This window comes from Nymphalis io, chromosome 7 (assembly GCF_905147045.1).
Source record: "Nymphalis io chromosome 7, ilAglIoxx1.1, whole genome shotgun sequence".
Taxonomy (NCBI): domain Eukaryota; kingdom Metazoa; phylum Arthropoda; class Insecta; order Lepidoptera; family Nymphalidae; genus Nymphalis; species Nymphalis io.
The window spans coordinates 2,005,280-2,016,479 of record NC_065894.1 but is presented as its reverse complement, the minus strand read 5'-3'; the positions used below and the strand labels follow the sequence as shown (position 1 = coordinate 2,016,479).

Below are 11,200 nucleotides of genomic sequence, written 5' to 3'. Positions count from 1 at the left end.
GACGGGCCGGTTGGCCTTTCACGCCAAGGTTGTGGGTTCAATTCCCACCCAGGACAGACATTTGTGTGCATGAACATGTCTGTTTGTTCTGATTCTGGGTGTAATTATCTATATAAATATGTATTTACAAAATAAAAGTAGTATATGTAGTATATCAGTTGTCTGGTTTCCATAGTACAAGCTCTGCTTAGTTTGTGATCAGATGGCCGTGTGTGAATAATGTCCTAGGATATTATTATTATATATTATTATTATTGTTTATTTTTAAATCACTCTAAGGTCATAAAGAATGACTGTAAGGTAAATAAAACAACATTTATAAAAAAATTACACAGTCAATGTACTCATACAAAATGCCTCGTCAAATTGTTTTATACAGTGTTACACATAAATACTAATTAAATTAATAAATTTTAAGACTTATTTCTATGTAACATTATTGACGCAACGCCATGTTAAATAAAAAAATTACTAGACGTACTATGACATTGTCAACCTACTATATTTATAGCTATTGGAAATATTGGGAGAATTTGAATTTATTCGACTGGATTCTAATACAACAATGGTTTTTTTTAGCAAAATTTGCTATCTTTTATATATCATGTCCTTGTTTCGAAATCGATATCTAAATAAATTTTAACCCTAAATATATAAAAAAGATTAAAATTTATATCATATTTACATTACGAAATGCAAGCTTAGTTATATATTTTTTTTAATTATTCATATTGCACTTCCAAAGAAATGACCAAGAATATATTACGTTTATTAATAAGCAATATCATTTCACATTTAAAAATTTTGAATGAATTAGGTAAAATTTAACATGCAAGGGGAATATTTTTTTCTTCTATTTTTAAATTGTGCTCGAAATTACAGTTTAAGCTAAAACACAAAATACATTCATACAAATGAATTAAGTCTAATTAATCCTAACTCTCAACAATATACAACATTTATGTGAATATAATACAATGGTTATTAATTATCTGTGCTCACTTATAATTATCTTAATTTAGATCGAACATAATAAACGCAATTCAAATATTAAAAAAAAAACGCCTTAAAGAAAAAATCTTTCTCAGAGATGTTTTTCGTTCTTTAAAAATGGATCCTTATAAGTTTATTTATATAATACATAAATTAAATCCTATTGGTAATTTAGTGACAATTTATATTCGTTATTCGAAAGTATTATTACGAGTTGTTCGATATTTAAAATTCATCTTACTTCCACAATGTATTTTAACAAGATCGATTAGGTACTAAATTTAAATTGCGTTTATCAATTCCGGAATTAATTTGAAAATAGTCTGTATCTCCCTTACAATAATGACTAGAATCGTCAAATCTTCGAACAATACCTAAGTGAAGAAGAACACAAAACAAACACTCCATAATACAAGGCCGAATACAAAAGGCATGTTATGAGCAGCATTCATCTCTTGAAATCTAAACGTCTTCATTTCATTTTGAATTGGAATCACAGGATCTACTACGAATGGAGGAGCCTCGGTTGTTTTTCTCGTTTCCGCAGGACACGGGAGTGTTTCTGGTGGTATTTTCAAAACATTCCTTTTAACATCTTTCTTAGCATTTATTTCATTAACCATATCTTTTATTTCATCTAATTTCTTGTCTGTTTCATTTGTTTTAGTGAATTTATTTAAAGTAGCATCAGCGTGTAATAAATTTTGGTTAACATTTGTAATAACGTCTGGCATCTTGTTGTACGCGGAGCTAACGATCGGTGTATCCATTTTACACGTCACTCCTTCCAACGAATCTTTTGTATTCTGACTTTTTGTTTCGTTTCGTAATATATGCATCCATTGCAATCTGCAGTCGCAAACGAAGTTGTTCTCTGTAAATTATTTAAATTTTATTAAAATAAATTTTACCATAAAATTTAATTATTATTGAAGAAATATTTTAATTATTAATCAAAATGAAGTGAAGGATTTATTTTTGAACTTGCTACTTAAAAATATATAATAACGGTAAGAAAATGCGTAATTTTGTAAAAAAATAAAAGTATTGTTTGTAAAAAAATGTATTGTGCATAAAAATGCATAATTTTTATGCACAATACAGTGCATGAAAATTACAAATAGTAACTGAATGATTAACCAAGGTACGTGTTATTAATCTATCTAGGCGCTTTCGTTTATATTAGGTATTAAAAGATAATATAATGTATGAGTAGTAAACATAAAGTAATATTACAGTTAATTATTGAAATTTGACAATGGTTCTTCAATTCTCAAGCTTCAAACTAATTAATAAAATTAATTATATCAGAATTATTAATTAAAATATTAAAACTAAATCTATAAATATGCATTAACTTGAAAATTTTCTACAAATATTTTTAAAGTCGTATTCATACACAAAACAGTTACATTACAAGGCACTCACTACTACTTGCAACTCACGTGCAAAACATAGTCATTAACGTAAAGGTACAACATTTTGTCTATATGAGATAGGAAAGCTTAGCGGTAGTGAACATTCGACGCCAGGAAACTTTCGGATGAGTGTGATAATCGCAAAGATAGTTCTCACACGACTCAAAAACACCCAGTGGTATCATAAGGGAACAAACTTTTAAGTATAACAAAGTTGTCGCGCAATATCTATTTCTCCTCGTTAAACATTCAAAATGTTCTTCAAGCTCATCATAGGCTACTAAAAATAAGTATTAAATATTCATTATTACCTTCGAGTAGCAAATTGCTGCCTGAAGGCTTCAAATTATCCAATATGGGCTTGATGTTGTCGAAAGTTAAAGCGTGTAGTTCGTTGGAACGCAAATCTAGGGAGCTGAGACCCCTCACGCCCTCGAATAAACCGGAGGGAAGCGACGCCAGTTTATTATCATCGAGGGACAACTTACGTAGTTGGGATAAACCATCGAACGCTCTCTCTGATATATATTTTAATTCGTTCTTTCCCAAAAGCAACTCTTGTAAATTCCACAATTCGGCGAACGTGAATTCGGTCAGGTTGTAAATTCGGTTTCGTCTGAGATCCAATTTCCTTAAGTTAGCCAATCCGTCAAATGTGTGACGGTTCAGATGGAATATGTTGTTCTTGTTTAGGTCCAATTCTAACAAATTGAACGCATGTTGAAATGCCCCATTACTAATTGATGAAATATTATTTTTTGTAAATACGAGTTTTTGTAATTTCGGAACGTCGAAGAATGAATCTCTCCCTATTTCTAAAATCATATTTTCTTCTAAATTAACCACAGTTAAATTCGGAAGGTATGCGAATGCATATTGTTGTAAAGTTTCAATCTGATTTTGGGAAATTGATACCTCTTTCAAATTAGTTAGATTGGCAAAAGCGTGAGAGCTAACATCAACTATGTTACCATACTTGATATTTATAGATTTAAGTCTTTGTAAGTACTGAAGCGCTTTGGTCGGCACGTATCCTAGCGCGCCATCGACACGGACGTTAAAAGATAAAGTTTGCAAAGTTGGTTGGGAGGCAAAACTTTGCCAGATGAGATCGTCACGGGGTATACCGCCATTGAATACCCAGCATTCGGCCTTCGTTGCATTTCTAGGTTCTCTTGTATTTTCACAGTAGCAATGGACTTTTGAATCACGATCGGTTATGTCACAGATATTTTTGTGGAATCCTCCCATTTTTTCTTTACTCCGCCTCTTATTGTTATCTTTCGCTTGAACGGCGATCGACATTTCATTTACTAGCGCGAATATTATTAGGATGTACATTATCCTCGCTATTCTTCGCTCCATCTTTCTTTTATCTGAAACAAAAAAATAAAATCTATTAAAAACAATATCATATCAAAATTGTGATTTTTGTAAGTATTTTTAAATTTATACTATGACTTTACAAATTGAAACATTTTTTTTTTTTTTTATAGAATAGGAAGGTGGACGAGCATATGGGCCACCTGATGGTAAGTGGTCACCAAACGCCCTTAGACATTGGCATTGTAAGAAATGTCAACCATCGCTTATAGCCAATGCGCCACCAACCTTGGGAACTAAGATTTTATGTCCCTTGTGCCTGTAATTACACTGGCTCACTCACCCTTCAAACCGGAACACAACAATATCAAGTATTGCTGTTTTACGGTAGAATATCTGATGAGTGGGTGGTACCTACCCAGACGAGCTTGCACAAAGCCCTACCACCAGTAGAGAATTACATTATAGAAGAAACTTATTATAAAGAACTATCTTTTACAAATTTCAAAGCCGACAAAAAAGTAACGTACAGATTTCAAACAAAAACTTCTCAAGCTTAATTAAATATTCTGTAGCTGATTTAATTAAACAAAAAAATGAATAATTAAAAGACTGTTCAATTTTTAATTTGCCTTTAAAAACATTTTTTAAGCTGAAATGAAATTCAATAATTTATCGAAACATATAATTTGACCTATTTACAGAAATTCAGGCTTGTAATGAATACAAAATGAGAGGGTAGGTTAATACTACTATGACTGGAGTTAATTACAAAAAGAACTTCGCGATTTTATAGTAGACTGGTAATTACGAATGATAGCTTTGATTAAACTTTATATCTGGGTGACGACAACGTTATTTTTTAATATTAATATATAAAATAAATATATACAATATTTATTTACAATTTATTAAACATGTAGGTAAATAATATATAACATACGACTTTAAGAAATAAGTGTCTGTCACTAAATAGCCGACGAAGATGAAATGCCACAGTATCAACTGCTATTTTAATTTTTATTTCCATTACTAGATGGCGCTAGTTGTATTTTGAATTGTGCTATAGTTTGTTATTTCTGTAATTACATAAGGTTTCGACTATTTAAAATATGTTAGAAAATTCAAGGTCAGATAGACCAGCAGAACATTTTCGAAAAGTATTACAATATAGTACTAGTTCTACCGGGTAGCCCAAACAATAATTAAGTACTAAAAATATATTTTGTTTATTATCAGACGAAAATCTATGTTTACAAATTAATTAGAAAACTTTTTTGTTATGTCTAACTGGACGAACTGTTGAACCATGCATGAAACTCATACAAGAAAATGCAGGACGATATGGCTTTAGTATATAATAGTGTTATATAAGTGGCTAGGCTTTGAAGTTTCACTCGCTCTAGACTATGCACGTGACACGCTTGAATTTAAAATTCTTGTTTCTTATATAATATCTTTATTAAATAAAAATTTATACATTTACAACGAGGATATGGTGAAATGGTAGAATATTCGTTTATTGAAATGACACTTAATTGGGCGCGTAGGGTCAAACTTCCAGAACGCATTTGAGAATGACCCAACTGACACAAAGTTTTCACTATTTGAACGTGCATATATTATTTATTTTTATTTCATTATATTTAAAAAAACATTGATTTCGATCATAATTATGTTTGTTTTTATAAGCATTTGTTGAACAATAATCCGCGATTACAGGATTAACGATCAAATTTATGAGCTATGAATAATAACTATTGATTTGGAAATTATCTATGTCGGTGCGTCACATTACTTATCACGTATTATGTAAATTTATGCATTATATACAGACGGCTTCTAAATTATACAGACATTAAATATTACATTTATAATATTGCATAGGTACACTAAAGCCGTAAGAAATGTTAACCATTCGTTACATTGCCTATCTGCCACCGACCTTGAAAAATAAAACGTTATGTCCCTTGTGGCAAAAGTTACATTGGCTCACCCTTACAACGGGAACACGACAATACTTAATTTTATAATTTTACTGAAAGTAGAAGATGTGATGACAGGGTGGTACCTACCCAGACGGACTTGCACCAAAGCCCTACCACCAATAATGTCTAAAATATTTCATTTAAGTTATTGTACACAGTAAACAAAGCTCACGCTACGAATAAATAATAATAAAATTAAGTTTAAAGTATGCAAAGGTCTTACAGCGATCTCTCCCAGACAAACTATTTTTGAAGTAAGGGATGAATAAAACGCTCTTGAAATTTTTAGTAAGTTCTTATAATTAATCGATATAATTTTTATTATATTGTCTACTTAAATAATTTTCACTCTTACGGCATTACTTATGATAAAAGTTGTTAATAACTGCCTGTGAATGTCCCACTGCTGGGCTAAGGCCTTCTCTCTCTTTTTGAGGAGAAGGTTTGGAGCTTATTCCACCACGCTGCTCCAGTGCGGGTTGGTGGAATACACATGTTGTAGAATTTCAGTGAAATTTAGACACATGCAGGTTTCCCTTCACTGTCAAGTACCTGATGGTAATTGGTCACCAACGCCCATAGACATTGGCATTGTAACAAATGTTAATCATCGCTTACATCACCAATACGCCACCAACCTTGAGAACTAAGATTTTATGTCCCTTGTGCCTGTAGTTATACTGGCTTACTCAACCTTTACCCAATAATACTAAGTACTGATGCTTAGCGGCAGAATATCTAATGAGTGGGGCGGGCTATCCATCCAGACGGGCCTGCAAAAAGCCCTACCACCAGGTAAAACCATTTCTTTTATTATTCGTAAGAAGCTGTTTTCTTTTGAGGAGGAGCAGCGTGGTGGAATAAGCTCCAAACCTTCTCCTCAAAAAGGGAGAGGAGGCCTTAATAAATTAGTCCAGCAGTGGGACATTCACAGGTTGTTACTGTTACTGTATACGATTTTTAAACAACTATTTATTATTTTTTACATCGCCAACCTCTATGGGCGTCTATAACCACTTATCGGGTATTTCATTTAAAATATAAAAAATATAAAAAAATTGACCTTTTGTGAATTGGTATGAAATATTTCTAAATAACTATCCACGTATCGTTACTAAGTTGTCATACATAAAAGTTATTATGTACCTCGTAATATGTAGAATGGAAGGAGATAAGCGCTATGAAACATGCGTTTGTATATATTTGAAATTCAAAGCAAACCCGAATAAGGCCGCGTCATACTATCTGATCTTGTGGACGACTGGATTAACAATGCTTTAAATTTATGTGACAAATAAATGAATTCGATGCTGCTGTATTTTAACACAAGTTATTATGTCGAGCTGGGAATCCTTTCATAAAGACAAAATGCTATTTACACAAATAGTGGTCACAATATCGGTTATATGGATTTTGTTCATTACTTATAATCGGTGGTAGGGCTTTGTACATACCTGTCGATTAATTACTCTAACACGAAGCAGCAATGTCTGGTATTGCTGCGTTTCGATTTAAAGAGCATGTTTACCACTAACTCATAGTGGTAAGCATGCTTATGTGACTCAAGACCTAGTTCCCATTGTTGTCGCTAAATTATTATAAATTTTATATTTATACTATAGGGTAGATGAGTCATCTGATAGAAAGTGACGTAAGAAATATTAACCATTAATACATCATTACATAAAATTTAATTAGTTACTACCTTTTGTTTCTGTTTTTTATTTAAATATTTCCTTTTGATTTGTATATTTTGTTACCTCTTTTTGTAATTGTGTTTGGGAATGGTGTCTTCGTCGGTAATCGGTTGTGAATAGTTCGTTGAAGTTAATGTAAAGAGAGTTTTGAATGTGTGTTATGTACAACCGTTGGGGACGCAAATAAATAAATAAATCACCATAAGCCACCAATATTAAGAAACTAAGATGTTTGTCCCATGTGCCTGTAGTTACACTAGCTTGCTTATACTTCTAACTGGAACACAATACTACCAAGTATTGCTGTTTAGCGGTTGAATATATGATGAGTAGGTGGTACCTACGGGCTTTGTGTTTGCGTATCTAACTAGAAAATATAGCGTCAAAATGATGTTAGATAACCATCAAGTATGTTCTATAAGAACAAACTCGAATCTCAATAAATAAATGGTCGTAAAATAACATAAAATGATATGCAACATTGAATATATATTAATAAAGATAAAACTTTGTTTTCCTTTGTGTGAGGAGTGTAAATGTTAAAGTTTATATGAAGAACTATGGTCCGAGATGGTCTAGTGGTTAGAACGCGTAAATGTTAAACGCTGATCGTGGGTTCAAATCCGGGCACCACTGATTTTTCATATGCTTAATTTATTATTATAATTCATCTTACTTACTGGTGGTAGGGCTTTGTGCAAGCTCGTCTGGGTAGGTACCACCCACTCATCAGATATTCTACCGCAAAACAGCAATACTTGATATTGTTGTGTTCCGGTTTGAAGGGTGAGTGAGCCAGTGTAATTACAGGCACAAAGGACATAAAATCTTAGTTCCCAAGGTTGGTGGCGCATTGGCTATAAGCGATGGTTGACATTTCTTACAATGCCAATGTCTAAGGGCGTTTGGTGACCACTTACCATCAGGTGGCCCATATGCTCGTCCACCTTCCTATTCTATAAAAAAAAAAAAAATCTCGTGCTCGACGGTGAAGGAAAACATCTTAAGGAAACCTGCATTGTCTAATTTCATTGAAATTCTGATACATGTGTATTCTACCAACCCGCATTGGAGTAGCGTGGTGTTATAAGCTTGAAACCTTCACAATAGGGAGAGGAGGTCTTAGCCCAGCAGTGGTACATTAACAGGCTGTTACTGTTATATGGAGAACGAACGCGGAAAGCTTAAAGTTTACAATAGACCACTTTTCATAATTACAAAATTTAATAGTTTTATCAAAAATAGTGTATCACCGTAAGTTGGTTTTCAACATTTTATAAATAATGTACGAGTTCTTACAGAATAGCACTGATGGTCCATTTTTTAATAAATATAATAAAAAAAAAAACAATTTTGATCTTAATAGCACGCAAACATTACTATTAGTAAAATTAAGTTACTTCGATTATAAAAACATCTTAAATTTATATATAAATATATAAATTTACATTTGAAATAATGTTTTTTTGAACTTTTTACTCAATATAATCAAAGGTTCTTTTATAAAGGCTTTGTTCTTTCACACTGTGAAATGAGCTTAATGCAAATTCCACACGGAAGCTAAAGTCGAATTCTTTCCTTTATGTAATGGCCCCTGTCACACCGTACCGTAATATTCGCATGTTCCAGCTTCTTATTCTAATATGTGAACCTATTTATGTCTTGTATATTTTAGTGTTTAGCTTCTGAGTTGTCTTGTAGTACCGGGTTAAGTGGATATTTAAAAGTTAGTGCACCAAGACCAAATAAATTAGTTTTATTTTTTTCGGATTGGTATAAGTTTATTTTTTGTTATTTTTAGAAGCGTAACTAAATATTAAAATTATCTATTAACTCAGTTTGGCAATATTTAATATATTTTTATTCGGGAAAAATAAATTATAAATGCATGCAGATTTTATTTTCTAAAAGTCATATCAAAACAACTATACCTTGCGTATCACGAGATCATATTATTATTTAAAATATAATAAAATCTCAAAATTAAAAAACTTATTTAAGTGTGTAAATACTATTCTGTAACTCGAACTAAATATTAAAAAATATTATTATAGGAATATACTTTCTTTGATTCAAACAAGCTGCTTAAACTTTAAATATAATTAAAAAAAACAACTGTAGATAATCATAGTTTATAATAAGTAAAAATTCTTTGAAGAGAAAATACAAGAAACATTTCAGGGAACGAACGTTAACAATGGATTCAATACACGAAACTGTATCCTACCAACAATAGCTTCAAATTTACCAAATACTAAATCACACACAACACCAATGCTGGTGACATCGACAATAAGAATAAAATAACAACTGTAAGTTTTGTAAGTGTTCCAAAGATATCTTTTCAACTCGAGAGATTTACAACAATAAATCTCTTGTATCTAGGGACCTTTGGACCCTTTTATCAAGATTTGGCGCTTAAACGAACGCACTGGGCATGACGTTTTTTGTCTCAACTTATCACCTCCCAGAGGAACGTTTAGAACGGGACAGACAATTTGCGATATTATTTAAGAAACGATAACGGTCGGGTTCGGTTGATTTATTCATGCACTCGTGATACAAGATCGTTTCGGTGTGAGTATTTCTCTTTTTATAAACTTTAATTTCAATATGGATGTGTATTTGACTTTAAGCTTGGATTTTTTAATATTATTTACTTTGCTTTAGAAAATCATGCTTACATTTTAAAATGGATTATGTAAATGGATTATGTATGAAAGTATATACTTTACAATAGAAGGAACATATAAATCTTAACCGAAGATTATAAATTCAAATCTGGGCAAGTACCACTGAATTTTCAGTAGCTTAATTTATGTTTATAAATCATCTCAACAAAGAAAAAAAAACTTGTAAGGAATCTGCATATGTATCTTCAAACTATGAATAAACTATGAAGTTTCAAGCCGTATCATAAAAAAAAATTCTTAGTCCAACAGGGACTTTAACAGTTGTTTGATTTAAGTTACTTTCAGATTTAAATATCCTTAAAATGTGTTACGAAAACCTATATCAATAATAAACTGATAATTTATCATAAGCTGATAATTATGACGGGCCAGTTGGCGTGGTTGGTAGATGCTTGCCTTTCACGCCGAAAGTTATGGGTTCGATTCCCACCCAGGACAGACATTTGTGTGCATAAACATGTCTGTTTGTTTGAGTCTGGGTTTAATTATTTATATAAGTATGTATTTATAAAATAAGAAAAGTAGTATATGTAGTGTATCTGTTGTCTGGTTTCCATAATACAAACTCTGCTTACTTTGGGATCAGATGGCCGGGTGTGAATAATGTCCAAGAATATAAAAAAAAAAAAAAAAAAAACTATTTATTTTATCAGTTACAATACAACGACACAATATTTTTATAAATAATTATTTATCTTAAATTTTGTTTTTTTATAAGCGAGTTTTATTTATGTTTACATCTTAATATCAATAGTATATGATATTTTGTTAAAGTACCTCGTATCGTAATCAAGTAATATATTTACTTGAAAAGCGCTTTTGCTCATCAGATATCCTACCGCAAAACAGCAGAACTTAGTATTGTTGTGTTCCGGTTTGAATGGTGAGCCAGTGTAACTACAGGATACAACATCTTAGTTCCAGTAGTGCATTGGTGATGTTAGGAATGGTTGATATTTCTTACAATGTCAATGTCTATGGGCGGTGGCGACCACTTACCATCAGGTGTCCTATTTGCCCAACCTTTTATAAAAAATATATATATATCATAAATAATCACCATAAATGTAAGTTATGTCAAATATTTA

The 11,200-nt window shown here is 31.6% G+C and overlaps 1 protein-coding gene across 1 annotated transcript in view; it reads right to left on the bottom strand.

Moving 5' to 3' along the window:
- Window positions 1-1,191: 1,191 nt before the first annotated feature.
- The window catches only part of LOC126769409 (connectin-like), a 146,081-nt gene continuing 136,072 nt past the window's right edge, over window positions 1,192-11,200 (bottom strand). Inside the window, exons 3-4 of the mRNA XM_050488170.1 lie at window positions 2,723-3,787; window positions 1,192-1,867 (exon numbers count right to left, since the gene is read on the bottom strand). Coding sequence (XP_050344127.1) covers window positions 1,368-1,867; window positions 2,723-3,776 — 1,554 coding nt within the window. The 5' untranslated portion in view covers window positions 3,777-3,787 and the 3' untranslated portion in view covers window positions 1,192-1,367. The remainder of the gene's footprint in view (window positions 1,868-2,722; window positions 3,788-11,200) is intronic.